General features: G+C 41.6%; 1 protein-coding gene across 6 annotated transcripts in view; it reads left to right on the top strand.

Annotated features, from left to right (window-relative positions):
- Positions 1-24,328, top strand: part of PLD5 (phospholipase D family member 5) — a 410,403-nt gene that overhangs the window by 359,801 nt on the left and 26,274 nt on the right. For all 6 annotated transcript variants that reach the window (XM_051820761.3, XM_070055590.2, XM_070055589.2 and 3 more), the window contains 2 exons: positions 8,431-8,628; positions 21,589-21,725. In XM_051820761.3, coding sequence (XP_051676721.1) covers positions 8,431-8,628; positions 21,589-21,725 — 335 coding nt within the window. The remainder of the gene's footprint in view (positions 1-8,430; positions 8,629-21,588; positions 21,726-24,328) is intronic.

Below are 24,328 nucleotides of genomic sequence, written 5' to 3'. Positions count from 1 at the left end.
CCATTTCCAAGTGAAGGAAGTGAGGAGGTTAAGTGCTTTGCCCATTGTGGAGTTAGTTTATCCTCAGAGCCTGCTCCAGGAGATGACTTGCTATGTCCTGTCTCTCTCTTGCTTCTTATCCCTCCTTTGCAGGGAGGAATTCTCAGAGTTGTCACTTTAATACCCTTCCAGCTGTCAAATTTTTTTATGATTGATTTATTTATTTGAAAGTCAGAGTTCCACAGAGAGAAAGAGAGGTAGAGAGAGAAAGAGGTCTTCCGTCTGCTGGTTCACTCCCCAATTGGCTACAATGGCCAAAACTATGCTGATCCAAAGCCAGGAGTGTCTTTCGGGTCTCCAACGTAGGTGTAGGGGTCCAAGGACTTGGGCCATCTTCTGCTGTTTTCCCAGGCCATAGCGGAGAGCTAGATTGGAAGTGGAGCAGCTTGGACTCGAACCCGCGCCCATATGGGATGCCGGCACTGCAGGCGGCAGCTTTACCCGCTATGCCACAGTGCCACCCCACCCCTTTTAAAGATTTACTTACATTTTTGAAAGAGTTACAGAGAGAGAAGGAGAGGCAGAGAGAGCCAGCTGTCAATTTCAAAACAGCAGTTATCCAGAGTAATCCTGATATGCCCTGTTATCCTGTTGAAGAGCAGTTGTGTTCTTCAGATATGGGGATCTAGCAGCAGTGCTGGGCCTTCTTTATGCAATATCATTCTGCAAGCAGGAGAGAGTAAGCAGAGTGGCAGCAGGAAAGGCTCTGCTCCATAACCACTGCTGTTGTCTTTATCTATCCCCAGCCACAGCACAGAAGGCAGAACCTCCACGTGACGGTTAGGGAGCAAGTATTCCTGAGGAACGCTGTGGTTAGGGAAACATTGTAATCCTATCCAGGCTTTCAAAGGAGGTTTCCAAACATACACACTTGCCTTGTGTGAGCAAAATAACCTGGAACCACCAAAGACCTGATGTGGAAAGCAAAAGATCCCCCAAAGACCTGAGTTAATAAAAGTGAATCACTGTCAAGGAGTTTGCCTTCCAGATGTCTACTTTCATGGCTCTGGCTCTATTCGGAATCATCTGATCACTGGCTAATGTTGCCTTATTAAAGGCAGTCTCCTATTCAAATGACAGCCCTGTGTCAGGCCCTGCACCCATATTTGGTAGGAGCAGGAAGCATATTTAGAGAACAGTCAGCTCATTGGCCAATCCAAGACCTGTCACTGACACTGGTCACTGAGGGCGATGCTTGTGAAAGTCTCTCAGGTGCATTGCTAAGGCTGACATGGCCCAATGGACTTCTAGTGGCCATCTCCAGTTTTCCTGGTCCAGGGCCCTGGCACAAAAGAGGGGTTGTTAGATTCAGGTGCTCAGGATCAGAAGGCATCAGGCTGGCCTGGTACTAGGCATCTTGGGTTGAGAAGGGAGCTCATTTTTATCTCTAGCCACCAATTATTCATTTCAAAACCCAGACTTCCATTCAATAGAAAGTTTTAGAAAAACTACTGTGGACCCAGCCCTGGAAATATGAACCTGACATAGCTGCTATCTTCAGAGACTATAGAGTCACTTAAAGGAAACAGAAACATTTTTAAATATTTATTTATTTTCATTTTATCTGAAAAGTAGAGAGAGCTAGACAGAAAAAGATCTTATATCTGCTGGTTCACTCCCCAGGTGCCTGCAATAGCCATGGTTGGAACAGGCCAAAGGCAAGAGCCAGGAACTCAGTCCAGGTCCAACATGGCTGAAAGGGACTCAGGTATTTGAGATATTACTTCAGCCTCCCAAGGTGCAAATTAGAGGAAGTTGGATTGCAAATGGAGGAAGGAATCAAATTGATATACTCAAATATGGGATGTGGGCAACCCAAGTGACATCTTAACTATTGGAACACTTTATTTATTTATTTACTTACTCACTCCATTCATTCATTCAGCAGAGAGAGCTACAAACCTTCAAAGAGCCCCTATTCACTGATTTACTCCCCAAACATCCAGGAATGTAATCCAGATCTCCCATGAGAGTGGTAGGAACCCAGTTACTTGAGTTAAAACCTTGTCTCCCAGATTCTGCATTAGCAGAAAGCCAGAGCTGAGAATGGAACTCAGGTAGTTCAATGTGAGATGTAGGTATCATAACTGATAAAGTAAATGCCTGTTCCAAAACAGATAATTTTTTTTGACAGGCAGAGTAGACAGAGAGAGAGAGAGAGACAGAAAGGTCTTCCTTTTTGCCATTGGTTCACCCTCCAATGGCCACCGCGGTGCTGCGGCCGGCGCACCGTGCTGATCCGATGGCAGGAGCCAGGTGTTTCTCCTGGTCTCCCAAGGGGTGCAGGACCCAAGCACTTGGGCCATCCTCCACTGCACTCCCGGGCCACAGCAGAGAGCTGGCCTGGAAGAGGGGCAACTGGGACAGAATCCAGAGCCCCAACTGGGACTAAAACTCAGTGTGCTGGTGCCGCAAGGTGGAGGATTAGCCTATTGAGCCACGGCGCCGGCCCCAAGACAGATAATTTTTAAAATTATACAGTATGAAACATGTTAGATCAGAGAGATGTACCAAGTGAAGTAGTAGACAAAGCAAGAAATGATTTGCTAAAAAATAAAAGGCTTCACAGAATCAATAATAGACACAATAGTATATATATATATATATATATAGTATAGTATATATATACTATATATATATATACTGAAGATCTCTGAAGTCTCTGAAGATATATATATATAGTATACTAGCCTTTGCTAAATACAGTATAGAATAGTGATTAAACACACAAGCTTCAGAGTTATACCAAAATTCAAATCCCAGCTATGTCATTTACCACGGGGCAAACGACTGTCAAAAGTTTCAATTTCTGGCTGGCACTGCGGCTCACTTGGCTAATCCTCCATTTGCAGCACCGACACCCCGGGTTCTAGTCCCAGTTGGGGTGCCGGATTCTGTCTGTTTCACCTCTTCCAGTCCAGCTCTCTGCTGTGGCCCGAGAGTGCAGTGGAGGATGGCTCAAGTGCTTGGGCCCTGCATCCGCATGGGAGACCAGGAGAAGCACCTGGCTCCTGGCTTTGGATCGGTGCAGCACGCTGGCTGTAGCGGTCATTTGGAGGGTAAACCAACGGAAAAAGGAAGACCTTTCTCTCTGTCTCTCTCTCTCTCACTGTCTAACTCTGCCTGTCCCAAAAAAAAAAAAAAAAAAAAGTTTCAACCTCTTCCTATGTGAAATAGGATAAAAATTGTTTCTACCTGATTTAGTATCAAGATTAAAGTAGGGTTGGGGATGGCACTGTGGTATAGTAGGCTAAACCTCTGCCTGCACCACCAGCATCCCATATGGTTGCCGGTTTGTGTCCCAGCTGCTCCTCTTCTGATCCAGCTTTCTGATTATGGCCTGGGAAAGCAGTAGAAGGTGGCCTAACTCCTGGCTCCTAGTCAGCTCAGCTTTGGGAATTGCAGCCATTTTGGAAATGAACCAGCAGATAGAAGACCACTCTTTCTGTGTCTCATTCTCTTTGTAACTCTACCTCTCAAATAGATACATAAATTTTTTTAAATTAAACTAGGGGAGACATATTGGATCAGTTTCCTAGGACTGCCATATTAAATGGCCATGAACTTGATCGTCAAAGGAAAAAAATTTCTCTCCCAGTGTAGGAGGCTAAGATTTGAAATTGATGCATTGGCAGAACTGTGCTCTCTGAAGACTCTGGGGGAGATCCTTTCTTTGCCTCTTCCTAGTTTCATGTAGTTGTCAGCAATCCTTGGCATTGTTGGCTTGTAGATGAGTCATTCCAACCTCTGACTTCATGTGATCATCTCCTCTGTGTCTCTGTGTCCAAATTTCCCTCTTCTATGGATTTACATCATATCAGATTCAAGACCTTCCCTAATGACTTCATCTCAACTTGCTTGCATCAGGAAAGACCGCACTTCGAAATAAGGTTATGCTCACAACTTGAGTGGACGTGAGTTTGGGGGAGACAGTACTCAAACCAGTACACATACCAAGTAAGAAACCAACGCTAGCTAACAAAATTGTGATTATTGAATCCTAACAGCAACCCTTAGAAAGATATTCTTCTCCTTGAATAACTGAAATTTAAGATTTAATTTACCCAAAGGGCAAGCAAGGAACTGAGTCACGATGTAAACCTCCCTGATCTGACTTTAACATCTAGGCAAATCATTGGCAATCTCCTAAGAGCTGAAAGGAGCTGGTTCTGACGAACAAGTTTGCCAGAGACCACTCCAGCCAGTCCTGGGACCCCAAGGTGTGAGAGGTGTCGGTGCTCGAAGAAATGAGAGATACAGCAAGGATGATGGCATGGCTCTGGCTTTCGAGCACCAGACTTTATTTTTATATCATGTCACACGATGAATTTTTTCTTCTTACAATGAAAAGTCTGTTGTCCATTTTTTTTAAATTACAATTTCTTTGATTTTCAAGGGCATATTTAGACACGGGTTACAATCATAGGTGTGAGATAACGGGCTGCCCACACAAGCTAAGACCTCGAGTGCTGCTGAACTATGTAGAAACTGGCTACACAAGCTAGAATTGTACCTTCCTAAACTACTCTTTATTAGAAGCCCAAGTTCAAAGCAGACCCTTTTTAAAAATGTATCCCCTCTTTGAAGTTCTTTTTTTAATTCTTTAAATAAGTACAATAAAGAAATTTAAGGTTCACTTAGATCTGTTCTATAGTTTTGACATCCTAAGCATTGTAGTATTTGTAGCATATAGTGAATTAAAGCTTTATTAACATTTATCTTTATTCTAGTGGGAAGTATATACCAGAGAGCCTGTTATCTTTTAATTCTTTTTCACAAACAGCTCAACCTTGCATAAAGCATTAAGTCGTTCTCCTACAATAACATTTTGCTTGATTAAAATTCTACAAAGCAATGGACATTTTGTGGGTTATGAGACTAAGTGTTCTTCCCTAAAATTAGGAATACAGCAGTCATTAGTGGGACCACTAGGAAGCTCCGGCTTTCTTATGCAAACTGTAGTTCCCAACAAACCTAAAACCACCAAGAGGACCATAGCTGTCCTTCTCACACCTTGCTGAGATAGATCTTCTGCTATGACCTTGTCAGCCAGCCGAAGTTACTTTGGCCTCACCAGAAGTTCTCTGGACAGTGTTGGGGAAGGAGGTCTGTAGGTGGAAAGGGTTGCAAAGTAGGCAAGCAATTGTGTCCTGGAGCTGCCTCTTTGCATATTTTCTTGGATGGCCAAGTTGGAAGACCCTTATAGCCAATCACCTCAGATTCAGAAGAAGGTGCAGAGAAACTGAATGGCTTCCCCTTGCCTGACATCTGGCTGATGAAAGATCCTAGGCTTCAGTTCACATCCTTGGCCTCAGGTTCAGCACTTTTATTTATTTGTATATTTCTTCCTGGTAGTGGCCCCAGGAAAGGATGGAAGATCATTAGCTCCCAGACATGCACCTGTATCTTGCCTGCGTTTAGCAGGCATTGAGATATATTCAATAGGTCCTTGTCCTGTTGGACAGCTACTTACCCACAACCAAAGACCAGAACTCACATCCCAAACATAATTGCTAACCTGATAGGAAATTTGATAAGAAATGAAGTGGTAGAGGTTTCCTTGGAGAAGAGGGTGGCAGCATGGATTCAATCTGGAGAAAGGTGCATAAGCATAAAGTCTAGGTGCCAAGTTTGATACACATGAGACCCTGTCAGGAGGAGCTATGTAGACAGTGGGCAGTACTATATTCAACCTGGAATAAGATTGGTCATCATTATCAGTTACTCTGGACAGTTTCTAGAATAACTGTGATTCAAAAGCACATAAAAACATGTTTCCTCTTGTGCCACTGCCAAGGCTTGGAGGCTGAATGTCCTGCCCTGTCTGCCCTCATCTACACCATAGCCAAAAAAACCCTTTCAATTCATAACCTTATTGTGGCCCTCCCTTTGATGCCTGCCCACCCCCTTCCCCCATGACCTTCATTATAAATGTCAGAATTCTTATCTATGCACAAATGTCCCTGGGATCTGATGTCCCTGTCCCTTCAGGTCTATGTCCTACCATCAAGCAAACAAATCATGCATGTACACACATTCACACTTTCCTCTTTCTGGCTCACTTTCGATCTCACAGATCTGACTATATCCCTCCTCACCTTGGTGCCTTTGCACATAAATGATGTACCCTCCTATCTGTTTCCTTTTGTATTTTAAGTTTAATTGTCACTAAGGTGCTTGTCCATCTAAGTCTAGGAATCTACATGCATAGGTCAAAAAGATACATAGTCATTCGTTAGTATCCCTGGAGATTAGTTCCAGGATCCCGAATCCACAAATGCTCAAATCCTTTACATAAAACAGCATTGCGGGGCCAGAACTGTGGCACAGCAGGTTAACGCCCTGGCCTGAAGTGCCAGCATCCCATAAGGGCGCTGGTTCAAGGCCCAGCTGCTCCACTTCCAATCCAGCTCTCTGCTATGGCCTGGGAAAGCAGTACAAGATAGCCCAAGTCCTTGAGCCCCTGCACCCACGTGGGAGAACTGGAGGAAGCTCCTGGCTTCTGACTTTGGATCGGCACAGCTCTGGCCGTTGTGACCAGTTGGGGAGTGAACTATCGGATGGAAGACCTCTCTCTCTCTCTGCCTCTCCTCTCTCTGTGTAACTCTGACTTCCAAATAAATAAATAAATCTTAAAAAAAAAAAAAACAGCATTGCACTTATACAGAACCTACACATAACCTCCCTCATAGCTAAATCATCTCTAGATTACTTTAAAAGATTTATTTATTTATTTAAAAGTCAGAGTTACACAGAGAGAGGAGAGTCAGAGAGAGAGGGAGGTCTTCCATCTGCTGGTTCACTCCCCAATTGGCCGCAATGGCTGGAGCTGCGCCTATCCAAAGCTAGGAGCCAGTAGTTTCTTCTGGGTCTCCCACGTGGGTGCAGGGGCTCAAGGACTCGGGCCATCTTCCACTGCTTTCCCAGGCCATAGCAGAGAGCTGGATCAGAAGTGGAGCAGCCGGAACTTGAACCGGCGCCCATATGGGATAGTGGCACTGCAGGCCGTGGCTTTACCCCCTATGCCACAGCGCCAGCCCCTCTAGATTACTTCTGATTCTTAACACATAGTAAATGCTGTGTAGGCAGTTGTCTACTATGTTATATAGGAAATAATGACAAGAAAAATGTCTTCAAATTTTCAGTACAGGCATAACTTTTCTCCAAATAATTTTGACCTCTGTTGGTTGATTCTACAACATGCAACATTCAGATATGGAGGGCCAAATATACGTGTGAGGACACAGTTGTACAGAAGGATAGTTGTTTGTATAAGAATGCTAATGCCTTTGCTTTTTGCTTTAGAGAAATAGAAATACATCTATCCATGGTAGGTAACTTGGGTCCCTTCATTCTGTGTGCTGAGCAGCTCATAAAATGGTGACAGATATGTATAGATGGCTGTGGAAAGATCTCCATAGCACATGGTACTGGGTACCCTGGGGGTGACATGGGTGACCCGTCCTGCAACCCTGGAAGGAGGGAAAGGAGGGAAATTTATTATCAGTGGACTCCAGTTCTTTAGAGAGCCAAGGTTTCATGACAAACCCCTCACCATATGTTTAGCTCAATAAAGCATGCATATTTATATGTTCTTTTCTGACTGAATTTTTACAAAATGATACTGGACTCAGATGAAGCCAGTATAACCATGTTTCCAAGTATATTTGATGAGGGATCAGAAAACCTGTGTTCAAATTCTTCATTTACTACCAATTGAATTTCCAACTTTGGGAAAATATTCTTACCTGTGAGAGCTTTGCTCTCCTCATCCATGCATTGAGAAAAGTTGCAAGAATTTATGTGTCGTTTATTCTTATTATTATATCAACCTCAAGAATAAAGATTGCCAGTGTATTTTTAGTAACTGTCATTTGATAGGCACTGTTCTAAGCATCCACTATATGAAAGGAATATTATTACTTCTGTTTTATGGAGGAAGACATTGTGGTCCAGAGTTTCAGTATGTTGTTCAAGGTCACACAACTGGAAAGTCATGGAGCTGGAGCCCAATTCCTGAATCCATGACTGTAATGGTTCTGCTATGCTGCAATTAAGACTCAGCCTTTCTCTTGCTGCATGTTCTAACAACTCATACAGAGATTAGTTCTAAGAAAACAAATCCGAAGAGTTAATGAGAAAACTATAGGTAGATATGGAGAATTATCTGTAAGAGTACAAATGCAAAAGACAAGCAAAAGTTCTTGAAATAGCTAAAAGTTTTTATAACTGATTACTTCTATGTACCATGATGTGACTATATCTGCGTATTACTGGGTGACGGCAAATGCAAGGAGAAAAGAGGCCGCTACTACGTTCTTAGGTGTCCTTTTTTTCTCTGAATATAATACCTAGTACGCAGCATTGATGCCTTCCATTTTAATTTCACAGATGAAAGAACTCGGTGTCATCTTCTACAACTGCAGCTGTCTGGTCCTAGATTTACAAAGGATATTTGCTTTATATAGTTCATTAAAATTCAAGAGCAGAGTACCTCAGACCTGGTCCAAGAGACTCTATGGAGTCTACGACAATGAAAAGAAATTGCAGCTTCAGTTGAATGAGACCAAATCCCAAGCATTTGTGTCGGTGAGTTGCTTGACCTCTCTCTCCTCTTCTTCCTCCAAAGGCTTTGTTTTAAGCTGGAATGTTTCAGTATGGTGTTGTATTGGGCAAAAGCAAATCAGATAAATTGGCTGTGTCCCATACTTCCAAGAGTTAAAATGTTCCTTGCTCTTAAGCTAATCATTTGCTGTCCCTAATAATAACAATAAGAAATTTTTAGAATCATTCTTAATTTCAGATACTTTATCTCATTAGACCCCTACCATCATCCTGGAGGGTAGGCAAAGGACTGTGACTGTGTTACAAATGAAGACATTGCAACCAGCTTGAAGTCCATCAGATGGGAAGTGTCAAGAGAGACATCAGCTCTCGGGTGTCCTGACATCAGAATCTAGTAGCCTCTTTTTGGTGTTTTACAGCAATGATATTCAGACTTGTTTTTAGCAGTAGAACCCACTGAGACACATATGAGAGAATCCAAGCATACACTGCAACAGAGCAGCTTTGCTTGACTGGGGCTGGAGGGAAAGACTGAAAACCTCTAGCTCATATCCATTCCACATCCCTCACCTCCCCAGGCCACCATGTCACTGCCCACACGTCGCAGCAATGTGAATATCTGGGCCTATAGCCCTGAATCCTTGAATTTAAGAATCAGCTTGGCAGTCTGTTTAAATTTAGATTGATCGGGGCACCGGATTCTGTCCTGGTTGCCCCTCTTCCAGTCCAGCTCTCTGCTGTGGCCTGGGTAGGCAGTGGAGGATGGCCCAGGTGCTTGGGCCCTGCACCCCATGGGAGACCAGGAGAAGCACCTGGCTCCTGCCTTGGGATCAGCATGGTGCACCGGCCGTAGCGCGCCAGCTGTGGCGGCCATTGGAGGGTGAACCAACGGCAAAGGAAGACCTTTCTCTCTGTCTCTCTCACTATCCACTCTGCCTGTCAAAAAAAAAAAAAAATTTAGATTGACAATGCAAGCTCATCTACTACATCCAAGGTGAGACTTCTGGAGTCAAATTTGAATCAAGCTTCTGAACTGATCCTGATGCTCAGAGAAACTTCTGTAAACCATGCTCCTAATTTAACATTGCTGTTTTATCCATTGACTGATATTAGTACTTTTTATGTCAAAAACCCTTAGTCACTTAAGAGCATTTTTATCAAAGATGAATTGGATCGATTTTGTCTTCTCAAATGAAAGTACAATCTGAAATTTTAGAAAAATAACATTAGAGGAAAAAAGAAGTTGAAGTTGTGTTAAATATCAAATTCACAGAAGTGTGAATAGCAGAAAATAGACTATGAATGAATTTCATCAAATAGAGCCAAAAAAAAATGTTTTTCTTATTTTCTGTGGATGAAGGTCAAGAATAGTAACAAGTAACATTGCATAGGATGTTGTACTAACAAAATTATTCCAAATATAAATCTTCATGGCTTCTCAAGACAACTCTCTAATAGAAAAAAATGCCAGGTAGTATTCCCAGTTTTGGGATGAGCAATAATAGAACATTTACCAAGGAACCTTTAATACAGATGATTATTGGGTAACATGACATCCCAAGCAAGGGCACTTGTTCAGCCAGATGCAGCAGGAACAAGTGGGCAATCGATGGATAAATGAATGTGACTACTGTATATAGTAAATTCTTGCCTATAAAAAGTTTTCTTTTGTTGATTCTGAAGTTAACATATCTACCACAGAGAGGTACCTTGGGCCTTTAGTAAAACATACTAAAATGCAAGGCCTTTGATATACCCTAGGGTAAATTCAGAAACTGCCTTTTGGTAAATGTTTGCCACAAAATGAGTCTGAAGCATTTTTTTTCAGAGCCTTTGAATCAAGGTGAAACACTTTTTCTTTTTTATTATTTTCTATTTACTATTAGTAATATCAAACCTGTCTGATTTTAGATTTGATATATATATATATATTGATTTGGCATCATTTTTGAAGAGGTAGAAGTTAGTTCAGACATTTTAGAAAGTCAGAGAACCTCTGCCATTAGAACTAGTATCATTCAGTCACAGTTTTTGCTTTTAACTCTGCAATAGACTTTATCACATTTTTGTCGCTCCCCCTCTTCATGGAGGAACGACACAGGACCCTGCGCTGTTCTTTCGTCTGCTCGGCCCTCCCCGGGTTTGCTGCTGGTTCTTCCCGGGTTGGCTACTGTCCCTTCCACCTCCGTGGAAGGGCGGTTCCCCCTGGCCACATTCCCCACTTCCGCAGGGGAGCGGCACACCGCCGGCCGGCTCTCTCGGGGGCTGCACAGGTGTTCCCCTTAGATGTTCCCCTTAGATGTTCCTGGTGCATGCCGTCTCTCTCCTCCTTTATAGTCCTCCTCTGCCAATCCTAACTCGGCTGCCCACACGCCGAGTACGCTGCTCTCCTCCAATCAGGAGCAAGTCCTACAGTTTATTGGCTGAACTGGAGGCAGCTGTGCAGAAGCTGTTTTCTCCTCTCCCAGCGCCATATTGTGGGAGAGCAGATGCATAGAATAAGTCTTAATTCCAGTAACAGTATAGTCCGAGTTGCTCCCCACAGATCCCCCTTTCTTTTTATTTTTTGGCGTTGATACGCGCCTGTCTTTGGTGTCCCATGGCACACACTCTGCTCTACTTGCTAGAGTTGCCACAGGTTCTTACAAGTCCTATCAATCAGGCAAACCGAATCCGGGTCCTCTCTTCGCCATGTTGTGAGGAGGTTTTTAGGCGCTGATGCGTGCCTGTCTTCGGTGACCTGTGGCTCATACTCTGGTCGAGCCGCCTGCTGGTGCTTACCGCCTTAATCAGGCAGACCGAATCCAAGCTTTCTCATTGCCATATTGTGGGGAGGCCTTTCTATTTCTCTATTTCTTTATCTCCGGGCATTCCTATTTCTCCCATTTTACTTCTATCTTCCAGCATTCCTATTTTTCTCATTTTACTTCTAAACTTCTGTTTCTCTTATCCCCGCGGCTTCCCGGCGCCCGCCCCGAGGCCGCTTCTCGGCGGCTTTCTGGCTCTGAGCCGCTTCAGCCCGCGCCTCTCTCATCTGCGCGGCTTCGCGGCTCTGCGCGGCTCGGCTTCGCGCGCACACTCCGCGGTCTCTCACTAGCCCCGCGTTCCCTATCTACTTGAGCCCCGCACGCTCTGTCTGCGCGCGGCAGCCTCTGCGAGTCACACAGCGTAGCTTGCGTCTCCGCCACTAGTATTCAATCCAAGTTCCCCGGGCTAACCTGGCGAATTCAACCCAGCTCACGTCTCCGCCCCACGATTTGGCTTCCCGTCCTTTGCTCCCCGGGCTAATCAGACGGATCCCAACCGGGCTTACGTTTCCGCTTCTGGTTTTAACTTTTTGCCCCCTATTCCCAGGCTAACTTGAGAATCCCAAAGTGGCTTTCGTTTCCGCCTCGGCCTGCCCCCCGCGGCTTCAATTTCCCTAACATTTTTCTCTACCCGGTATGTTTCCCCAAGCTTTCCTCCAACAATACTCCTCCCTCATTTCTCCTGGCCTCTCCCCACAGTACGCATCCGAGTCTGTTTGTTCTAGCTTTCACTTTCGCTTTCAACCTTAGAGATTTCTCCCAACTTCCCCCCGTAGTCCGTATCTGAGTCTATGCCTAGGCTTTCAATAGCTTCTTCCGGCACCTTTTTCGTCCGGCTTTTCCCTAGGCTGTTTGCTAGTCTCTCTCTCCAGTATTTTCCACTTCTTCCCGTTTCTTCCCTCCTAGGTTTCCTATCCGAGTCACGGCACCATTATGTCGCTCCCCCTCTTCATGGAGGAACGACACAGGACCCTGCATTGTTCTTTCGTCTGCTCGGCCCTCCCCGGGTTTGCTGCTGGTTCTTCCCGGGTTGGCTACTGTCCCTTCCACCTCCGTGGAAGGGCGGTTCCCCCTGGCCACATTCCCCACTTCCGCAGGGGAGCGGCACACTGCCGGCCGGCTCTCTCGGGGGCTGCACAGGTGTTCCCCTTAGATGTTCCCCTTAGATGTTCCTGGTGCATGCCGTCTCTCTCCTCCTTTATAGTCCTCCTCTGCCAATCCTAACTCGGCTGCCCACACGCCGAGTACGCTGCTCTCCTCCAATCAAGAGCAAGTCCTACAGTTTATTGGCTGAACTGGAGGCAGCTGTGCAGAATCTGTTTTCTTCTCTCCCAGCGCCATATTGTGGGAGAGCAGATGCATAGAATAAGTCTTAATTCCAGTAACAGTATAGTCCGAGTTGCTCCCCACAATTTTCATAACTACTTGTTTATGGTCTCCCTTTCCACTGTTTTATAGGACTTTGAGGATCATATACAATACTCTTCATTGTTGTTATTCCCAGAACAATACTTGGTACTCTCTGAAATCATCCATAAATATTGGGTTGCTTTTATTACAAGTAATATTGATAGAAAGTTTCACAATGCATATAGTTTCTTTAGTAATGCATGACCAAACAAATACCAAGGCAAATTCATTTAAATTCAATAAATTTGTCACAAAATATTGTAAAATAGAGTATGTTCATAAGCTGACAGTCACAAGAATAAATTTAAAGTGGATAAGAATATTTAAAGTCCTTAAGAAAAAGCCTCTCCCAAATTAGATGTTAGATCATTGATAATTAAACATAGTTAAATATAAATCTTAAGTTAGTATATATATATTTTTTTGGAGATTTATTTGTTTACTTGAAAGTCAGAATTACACAGAGAGAGAGGTAGAGACAGAAAGAGAGGTCTTTCATCCACAGGTTCCCTCCCCAGATACCCGCAACGGCCGGAGCTGCGCTGATCTGAAGCCAGGAGCTTCTTTGGGTCTCCCACATGGGTGCAGGGGCCCAAGAACTTGGGCCATCTTCCACTGCTTTCCCAGACCATTAGCAGAGAGCTGGATAGGAAGTGGAGCAGCCGGGACTCGAACCAGCACCCATATGGGATGCCAGCACTGCAGGCAGCTGCTTTACCACTACGCCATAGCGCCAGCCCCTATAGATTGTCATAATTTTCCTGTGGAACATAAATAGGTATTTGGTTGGATTTAACTGTGTGATTTCCTGTAACATAAGGACAAATAATTCTAATTGTCTTACATTGCCCATTGGGATCAGAAGTTGGAAATGATAGTTTGCTGAGTTTTTCTCTTACAGGCTTTTTGTAGCACTCTTAAGATAACATATTTGCTTGCAAAGATAAGACTGGTGAGTTAAAGGTCTATTTTTATAGATCTAAGTGCTTGACAGACTATAATTTCATGTTGTTTATTGTTACACTCATTCACTCATCAGTATATTGGGATGTACTTCTTGAGTGGAGCAGGCTTTCAATAGAATGTAGTGCTACCATGGAAAAATGTTATGTTATACTCCTTCAGCACCTTACATACCATAAAATTTTTAATTTCTTTTACAATTTCTTATTTCATATAAGCAGATTTCGGAGCATAGTGATTCTTCCCACATTACCCTCTCCCCTGAGCATGCTCCCACTTGCCCTCTTCCTTCCTTCCTTATTCTTTTAATTTTTACAATGACATAGATTAAGTTTATTTTATAATCTTAAGATTAACCCTCCAATAAGTAATGAATTCAGCAAAATGTAAGAAAAAAAAAACCACTGTTCCACAGCAGTAGAGAACAAGGGCTATAAACAAAAATCAATTCTCAAAATGTCAATTCCACTAATATACATTATATCTTTTATACTATATTAGTAACCACAGATCAGGAAAAACATATGGTATTTGTCTTTTGGGAACTAGCTTATTTCACTAAGTACAGTGGTTTCCAGATGCATCCATTTTGTTGCAAAAGACAGGATCACTCTTTTTCGTAGGTGGATAGTATTCCATAGTGTTCCATACCACATGTTCTTTATCCAGTCATTGGTTGATGGGCCTCTGGGTAGATTCCATATCTTAGCTATTGTGAATTAAGCAGCAATAAACATGGAGATAAGTTAACTCATTCAAATGCAGATTTCATTTCATTTAGGTAAATTCCCAGGAGTGGGATGGCTGGGACATTGGTAGATCTGTTTTCAGATTTCCATACTGTCTTCTCCAGTGGCTGTACTAGTTTACATCCCAACCAACAGTGGATTCAGTAACCTTTTTCTCCACATCCTTGCCAACATTTATAGTTTTTTTTTTTATTTCTGTACGAGAGCCATTCTAATTGGGATGAGGTGAAATCTCATTGTAATATTTATTTGCATTTCCCTGATGGCTAGTGATCCTGAGCATTTTTTCATATGTCTGTTGGCCATTTGAATTTCTTCTTTTGAAAAATTTCTGTTCTATCCTTTGCCCATGTCTTAACTGAAATGTTAACTTTATTGTTCTTGAGTTTCCTAACTTCTTTTCAGATTCTGGATAGTAATCCTTAATCAGTTGCTGCCTCACTTTGTTAAGTGTTTCTATTGCAGTGAAGAAGCTTTTTGGCTTTATGTAATTTCATTTTTCTATTTTTGCAATCTTACCAAACTATCTTATGATTCCAGCGGTCTCTCAGTGGAGTCTTTTGGGTCCCCTATATATAGAATCATGTCATCTGCAGTCAGGAATAATTTTGCTTCCTGCTTTTCCAATTTGTATCCCTTCAATTTCTTTTTCTTGTCTAATTGCTCTGGCTAATATTTTTAGGATTATATTGAATAGCAACAGCATTTAGTTGATGAACATTTGGTTATTTCTTTGGGGCTATTATGCATGGTGCTACTATGAGCATTCATGTATAACTTTTTATTTGAATACCTGGCTTCAGTTATTTAGGGGTAGAATTACTGGCTAGTGTTGTTACTATACGTTGAACATTTTGAGAAACTGCTGAACTGTTTACCAAATTGCACTGTTTTATAATCTCACCAGTAATATATGAATGTACCTATTTCTCCACATCTTTGTCAACACTTATTATATCTGTCTTATTTTAGATCTCTTAGTGGATGTGAAATGGAATTTTACTGTGGTTTTCATATGCATATTAGCCATTTATGTATCTTATTTAGAGAATTATCTACCAAACTCTTTTTAAATTAGGGATTTTCAAGAAGTTGAGTTGCAAGGGTTATTTCCATATTGAGATACAAGTCCCTTATCAGGGACTTGCAAATATTTTCTCTGACTCTAGGGATTGTCTTTTCATATTTAGCTACATTTTAACATATATATATATATATATATATATATATATATATATATTCTAGAACTGCAATATGGACTTCTCAAAGCCAGAAAGCTATTATGAAATGAATGAGAGACCTATCTTAACAGGTTTAGTCTTTACAAATCAAGTATTTCAAATAAGTTATACACATGTATAAGGCACCTGTTAATCTAAGAATCATAGATTAACCTAGACATGAGACGTCTCAAGAGCTTTTGATTCATAAAAGATTATGACAAAGCTAAAAATATACAAAAGGGTCTATGTTTTCCCATCCCTTCCACTGCACCATGCAAGGTTCAGAAAATCTTCTGAGGAGTGCTAAGAGGGAAACTTAACAACCTTTTATAAAAACAATTGGAACTAGTTAACTTCCTCTGCCAGAGCTGTACATTGTTGTTTATGTCTTCTTTTATTCATCTGACCTTGAACAGATATTTTTCAGACCCTAGCCTATCTAGGTAGAGGACTGTGGGACACACAGGGAAGTATCAAGGGGACTGATACAGGTAACCATGCATTTCCTTAATAAACACGTGGAACACCTACCAAATACTAGGCATTGTGTTAGTCAAAAGGGAGCATAGGAAAACAATAAGGCAAGGAAATGTTTGGAAATACCTACAATTAGCCAACTCCAAATAGGAGTAAATGTTGAGGGTCAAGTGAAGCTTCAACATTAATCAACTAATTTTAGAAAAACACTTTTACATTCATCCACAAAATATTATTAAGCACATAATATGTGAATAGCAAACAGCTCACAAGCTAGTGCTGTAAATGCAGACAATGAATGCAATGCCATATGACATGAGCTTGAATGAAAGTCCACAAAAACCAAGGTTTTGCCTAATCCCTGATATACAGCACATGCCTGAAACACAACCTGGAATACGACAGGCACATGGAATATTTGCTGACTGGGCGAAAGCAAATAAAGAGGGCACAGTTATAGAACAGGCCATGCTTTCATTTGAGCCTCATGGCAAAGCAGTGCGAAAAGTGTGCTGTTATTAACCTCACTAGGAAACAGTCTTTAAAAAGTGAAAGGGACATGCTACGATGTCTCCAATTGTAAAGTCCAAGCTCTTACTTCTAGATTATAGCCTCAGTAGCCAAGCAGAATAGAATAGCTGATATAAAGAGGCCACCATCAACTTTTTGCCTAAATTTGATTTTTTTCCCCATATACTTGAAAGGCAGAGCCAGAGGGAGAGTGAGGGTTGGAGAACAGGGAGAGATCAACCTTCTATCCACTGGTTCACTCCCCAAATGCCTGACATAGTTAGGAGCTGGCCAGGCTGAAGCTAGAGACTCCATCTGGGTGTTCTACATGGGTTGCAGGGGTCCAAGCAATTGAGCCATCATCTGCTGCTTCCCAGCATGCACTAGCAGAAAACTGAATCTGAAGTGGAGTAGTCAGGACTACAGCTGGCATTCTGATATGCAGGCATTGGCCTAACCCACTGTACTGCAACACCTGCCTCATCTTTTGCCTAAATTTATTCCTCCCCAATGTCAAAATCCAGTTTTGGAATATGTGATGAAATTAACTGAAAAAAAATTATGTAGGTGTTGGGATACATTTCAGAGTTGGCATAAGGAGCTGTGCACAGAACTCAGATCCTCAGCTTCTCTATATTAACATGCAGCTTGTTTGAAGCAAACTTAACAGGTACAGGAAGTTAGATCATTTGAATATTTTGTTTTTTAATAGATACAGGAAAATGAATAAAACTCAACCCCCAACAAACTAAAAATCTAGCTGAGATTGTGAGGCTAGTGCAAATAATTGTGGTTGAATATGTTCTTCAAAATCATAAATAAATCCCAGAGACGGATGGTGGTAATGGTTGCATAACAGTGTGCAGGTACTCAGTGCCATTGACATGTGTACCCACAGATGATTAACATGGTGAAAAAGAAACAGTGTGGAAACACAGAGGTGGGAGCTGGTTAGTTATAAAAGGGTTCATGGTAGAGATAAGGCTGGAGCTGGAACTTAGAGAACAGAATGAACAGGACTTGGACAGTCAAAGATAGGGAAATACATCAACCGGGAGCCAAGCATGAAGATGTGTTCAGTGGCAGACAAAATAAGGGCACAGCCATGGAATGGTGATTGCTTCTGTTTTAGGGTGCAAGTGGTATGCTAGCCAGCTCACAAGGGAAGCAAAGCTACAAGGCCATGGATATTTCCCTCTGGATTTCAGGAGACCAGGAGTCATTTCATCAAAGTGACATGTGTTTGTTAAATACTGTGGAGAGAAAGCATTAGTTAGGATTAGTTAGGAAGGTATTATAAAGCGCCTGCATACAGCATGAAGCAAACAGTATTCAGGAATATATTAATCAGTATCACTATACTTTATAAAGCTGGTTGCCTCAGATACTTCATTAAAGAGAAAAGGGTCATTTAGCTCAGTCATGAAGGTTCACAGTTCAAGACTAGGCTGGCCCTGTTGCTTTACCTCTAGTATGGTATTCTTGCTTGGAGAGTCCTGAGGTGGTGCAGAGCATCCTGGACAAAAGAAAGGGAATATACCTGTCTAGGTCTATGCAGTCTCTTATAAATACACCAGGCTGTAATCCTGTGGACTCTATCCTAACAACCCAATCTAATCCAATCACCTTCCAGAGGCCCCACCTCTGAACACCATAGTTGAATCAAGTTTCCACCCTACTAGTACCACTAACATAAGATGCTGAGGACCAAGTCAGTAACGCATGGGCCTTTGGGGGATATTTTTTTTTTTTTATCTTTTATTTAATGAATATAAATTTCCAAAGTACGACTCATGGGTTACAATGGCTTCCCGCCTTTGGGGGATATTTAACATCCAAATTAATATCCAAGTCATAGAAAGGAGTAAGATGGTAGAACAAAGAAAACGCCAAACAAGCACATGCTGTCTCGGTGACAAGTGGAGTTCTGGGGACAGAGTGTAGGACTATCCTTGATTTTTTTTAAGACTTAGAAACTTGTTCTCATTCTGAAAGAAAAATAATTTAAATGATCAGAAGTGTATGTTGCTTATGACTTTCCAAGAGAACTTTCTGGATAAAGACATCTGAGGGTATGCATCCTCTAAAATGCTCTTACTAGGGGGGGCATTCATGCCAGGAGCTTCACCTCTAAGCTGGGATGGGAATTCCCACCAGTGCAGTGTGGGCAGTTGTTCCAGAACATGGCTCTGCCTATCCCATATGTCATTCACTTCTGGCAGTTCCAGAACCTGCTTATTCAGCCTTGTGATATTAAGCACCCTAGCATTATTTATGCTCTTCCACTTGATGTAGTGTATGCTTTATCAAATTAGGACTGGAACTACATCTTTTCCTTTCTATGACAACTACTTCTAAAAATACTGTATTTTATAAGATGGAAACCTCAAGCAACATGATGAAAATACCATAAGAATAATTTTCTTCTTTTCTCTTTCATTTGGCTTACGTCTTTTTTTATGTATTTTTTTTTTTTTGACAGGCAGAGTGGACAGTGAGAGAGAGAGAGAGAGAGAGAGAGAGAGAGAGAGAGAAAGGTCTTCCTTTTCCATTGGTTCACCCCCCAATGGCCGCTGTGCTGCGCCGATCCGAAACCAGGAGCCAGGTGCTTCTCCTGGTCTCCTATGCGGGTGCAGGGCCCAAGCACTTGGGCCATCCTCCACTGCACTCCCGGGCCACAGCAGAGAGCTGGCCTGGAAGAGGGGCAACCAGCACAGAATCCAGCACCCCGACTGGGACTAGAACCCAGTGTGCTGGCACCACAGGCAGAGGATTAGCCTATTGAGCCATGGTGCCGGCCATGGCTTACATCTTTCAGAACATCCTTCTTCTCTGGCTCTGCTGATGAATTTGGGCATCTTAACTCAGTTTTTGCTGTAGATTATTGATGACTCTTTCTCAAATGTTCTTGACTCAGTGAAAGATTTCAGGGAAGAAATCTAAACTTTGTAGCTTCTGTTACAGCCCCCTTCCTGCTTGCCATTAAGGAGCCAGTTTGAGGGAATGTTACACATTCCCTCCCACTTGTTATCAAAGGGCCAGATGGATCTAAGCCAACCAGGTCTGACTTTAAAAACTGGTTCCCCACCTGCCATAAAGGCCTAGTCAGATACATAAGATAAGATAGTTGTGTGCCTCCCAAATTGTCTTTAAGTTTTCATTGACTCTTCCTGGTTCCTGTATCCTCAAACTATCTTACCTTGCAGTTGTGATTTGTTAGACTCGAGAGCCTAAGATAACAATGTGCTCCCTGAAACTGCCTTCGTACTGCCTTGCTAAATTTAGGGTATGAAAGTAGAGAAAGTCAGAGGATGAGGCTTGACTCCTGAGACAGGAGTCTAGTCAAACTGGCATGCATAAATAAACTGTGTGCCCTTCCCCACAAAGCTTTGACTGCTGTTTGATTTCTTTGGCCCATAACAGTTCTACATCTAGGACATTCTTGGCAATATCACATTTCAAATGAAATGACTTCTGGGCTTTGGTGTGTACAGATGAGTGTATAGATGTTAACACCTGAGAAAATTAACAGGTATGTCTCACAGGGTATACTTGTGTACCAGAATTGAATGTTGAGACTAAAGTTCTCCTCAGTGAATCACAAGTATGCATTGAAACCAAGATTTCTCTCCTAAAACAGACTTGAAGAACAAAATTCCCACCAGCAAAGTATTCGTGCATCCTTTTCTCCACATTCTGGCCAACATTTGGTTATTTTTTTTTTTTAATTTTTGGATGATAGCCATTCTAATTGGGTGAGGTGAAACCACATTGTGTTTTTATTTGCATTTCCCAGCTGGTTAGTGATCCTGAGCATTTTTTCATGTGTCCATTGGCCTTTGTATCATTCTTTGGAAAATGCCTGTATAAAAGAAAGACAACAGTATGGAGATTTCCTCAAAAATCTTAATATTTATCTACCAAATGACCCAGCCATCCCAATCCTAGGAATTTATCCAAAGGAAATGAAATCAGCACATAAAGGAGGAATCTGCACCCCCACATTTATCACAGCTCAGTTCATAAAAGCTATGATATGGAATCAACTCAGATGTCCATCAACTGAAGAATAAAGAAAAATGTGTTGTAGGTACATCATGAAATATTATTCATCCATACAAGTAATGAAATCCTGTCTTTTTTGCTACAAAGTAGATGCAACTGGAGACCATTATGCTTGGCAAAATAAACTGGATCCAACACAAATATGTTTGATTTGTAGCTAATTTAGAGAGTACAAAAAATGCAATATATGTGAGTGAAATTGCCATCTTGAGACTTGATTATAGCCCTTGTGTATATTCCTCTGGAGCAGTGGTCTTTCTATAAAAAAAATTTGAGGGGCAGCTTAGTCCACTTCAATTCCATGTTTGAATGCCCAGTTCAGGTCCCAGCTACTCTGTACTCCTAACCCAGCTTCCTTCTGATGCTCTTGGGAGGCAGTGGATGATGACCCAAATACTTGGGTTCCTGCCACCCACTAGGAAAACCCAGATGAAGTTCCTGGCTCCTGGCTTCAACCTGGCTCAGCCTTGGGTGTTGCAGGCATTGGTGGAGATGACCCAGCAGATGGAAGATCTCTCACCTACCTTTCCAATAAATAAATGAATCTCTAAAAAAAAAAAACCCAGAGAGAGAAACAGACTCAAGCCCATCCCACCATACCTTGATCTCTATATGCCTCAACTTTGATAAGACTGAAAATATCTTTGACTACTCCAATGGAGAATCGGAAGGTAGATTTGAAAATATTTAGTTAAAAGCCAAAAACTCATTAAGGAAACAAAGAAAATCCTAGCTGCAAAAAATTAACACTCTAAAAGTTTGGTTTTTGTGTCTTCACAGAATTCTCCCAAACTCTTTTGCCCTAAAAACAGAAGCTTTGACATAGATGCCATCTACAGTGTGATAGACGATGCCAAGCAATACGTGTACATTGCTGTCATGGACTACCTGCCGATCTCCAGTACAAGCACCAAGAGGTCAGTGAGCACCCATCCTCTCCAGGGCTGGGCACTACACTGAGGACTGCAGATGAAAGCAGCCTAGACATCAAGATGCAATCAGGCTACACTGAGTACACCATTCAAATCTGCCTAGGGTGCATTCGCAGCTTACCCCTGATGTGTCTCCCCTTGTGCAAGTCTGCTTTCAGTCTCAGCCTACAGAAAAATATCTAAGTAGTTTAGTCAAAAGCATGAGAGTAACTTTTAAAATAAGGTGGCTCTAAATTTGAAAATTATTTTAAATATTATTTGAAAATTATTAACACAGGTAGACCTGAAGAGCATATTATAATAGGACATTTTGAAGGAGTTTCCCTGAAGCAGGTCTCACTTCCTTGTATTCCTGAAAGTCTTCATGAAATGCAAAATTCTCATAATGTCTTCTCAATGTCAAGGAGAAGGTAACTTAAAATATATGTTCTCAGGCAAGCTATTCCTCTGTGTGATGAAGATATCATCCCAAAAATGTTTTTCCAATAATTTATCACTGTTCAAGCATACAGACAACATGGAATAAATTTAGAGGCAAAGTCTATGACAAACTCCTTGCAAAATTATCACATGCATAAATCATCGCCATGCCCAGGCATTCCCACTTTTGCTTTCTTGCTGGGAATGCAAAGAATTGGGTGCTTGTCAAAGTTTTGCATAATTAGTTTATTCTAGGAAAAGTTTTCAAAGTGCATATTTCTGGGAGTGAAACTTGAGAACTTTGTAATTGGGAAAAAAAATCACAATTTTAAAATGATCCATTTCCTGAGCTTAAAATTAAATGTGCCCTATATTACTTGAATATTTTCCATATTGCTAACCCCAAATATGCATAACATGCAAGTTCTATATGCAAATGACTGTAGGATTGCAAAGAAAGTGTTTTTCCCAGAAAGTGATTGCCTCTGATGACAGTCAGTAGAAAAGCATTTTTAAGCTGCAAGATACACACTGTTAACATGCTTTCCACTCTAAATATTGTGCATCCTTTGAGCACTTCTGGTTTTTCTATCCCTCCTTTTTTATTTTTCTCATTTTGCTGTTTGCTTGGTATTAGGTTTAGTGTTGGGCTTCAGCTTCAGGTTAGGAAGCTTTTGAAACAAAAGAGGTTTTGCTGAGTCTTTCTCATATTCAAAAGAATAAAGGCTGGGACAATGATTCCTCAGGATTGGCAAAACTCTTATTCCGTGGAGTTCCATGAACAAAGTTGATATTTTTTTATGGTCAAGGAAAAAAGGGTTATCATGAAGAATCTAAAATATCTTAGAAATTAAAATTTAAAGATAAATGAGGCTGGTGCCGTGGCTCAATAGGCTAACCCTCCGCCTGCAGCGCCGGCACACGGGGTTCTAGTCCCGGTCGGGGCGCCGGATTCTGTCCTGGTTGCTCCTCTTCCAGGCCAGCTCTCTGCTGTGGCCCGGGAGTGCATGGAGGATGGCCCAAGTGCTTGGGCCCTGCACCCCATGGGAGACCAGGAGAAGCACCTGGCTCCTGCCTTCGGATCAGCGCGGTTCGTCGGCCGCGGCGGCCATTGGAGGGTGAACCAATGGCAAAGGAAGACCTTTCTCTCTGTCCTCTCTCTCTCTCACTGTCCACTCTGCCTGTCAAAAAAGAAAAAAAAAGATAAATAATGTTAAATACTGGTGACAACTCAACCTGGGGATTTTTATTTTTTGTATTTTGGTTATTAGTCTATCATTAAGATGCACTCAAAGAGACTCTCTTTTATTGTATTCTTTAAATTTCAAACCTGTAAATTTATTTAGTTTTCTAAATGAAAAGTCATCAACAGAACATATTAATGGTTCAAACATCCAGGTTACAATTAAATTCTCAATTCTATGAATGGAACATTTTTTAAACCAAACTGATGACTTATCTAATAGTCCTGGAAAAGCTTTTCAGGAGTGAGTTCAACTTTAATAGACATGTAACTACTACCAAATTTCATTGTATTACTGGAATTAATTAATATCTTACAGATTTAACTTTTAGTCTACACACTGTAGATAGCCAAATGAAAAAGTCCACACACTCCAAAATTAGAAATGATTGACAGCATGTAAAAATACACTATTATGCGTACAGCAAGAGTTTTAGAATTAACTTCTGCTTTCCAAGGTAGTAGGACATGAATGGAACAATGGTGTATAACTAAACAAATCCTGCATTAAAAAAAAAATCAGCCCTATTTCACTTTTTTCTGAAGTAGCAATCAAGCTCTCTTTCTTTGAGCCATTCACTTAATTATTTAGGTCTCAGTTTGGGGTTGTTCATTATTTATTTCTTCAGTCACATGAAACATATATTTCAGAAGGAAACCCAGAAATATCTGAAGAATTAATAAAACTACAGCCTGATTAGTCTTTGAGTCGTAGTGGTCCCCTGCCATCACCACTTACAAATTTCCCTTCTGCAGTTGCAATGACCATTCATCAACTGTGCTCCAAAAATCTGAAGTGGAAAATTCCAGGAACAAATAATTCATGCTTTAATAACTTTAATACAACATATTCTTATAATTACTTTATCTTATTAGCCTTTGTCATTAAAGTTTGGTTTATAAATTAGGCATTATAAGACATTAT

Source organism: Oryctolagus cuniculus, chromosome 13, assembly GCF_051225735.1.
Source record: "Oryctolagus cuniculus isolate XC-2025 breed Fujian yellow rabbit chromosome 13, ASM5122573v1, whole genome shotgun sequence".
Taxonomy (NCBI): Eukaryota; Metazoa; Chordata; class Mammalia; order Lagomorpha; family Leporidae; genus Oryctolagus; species Oryctolagus cuniculus.
The sequence above is the reverse complement of the archived record's forward strand: the minus strand, read 5'-3'. Positions and strand labels throughout refer to the sequence as shown.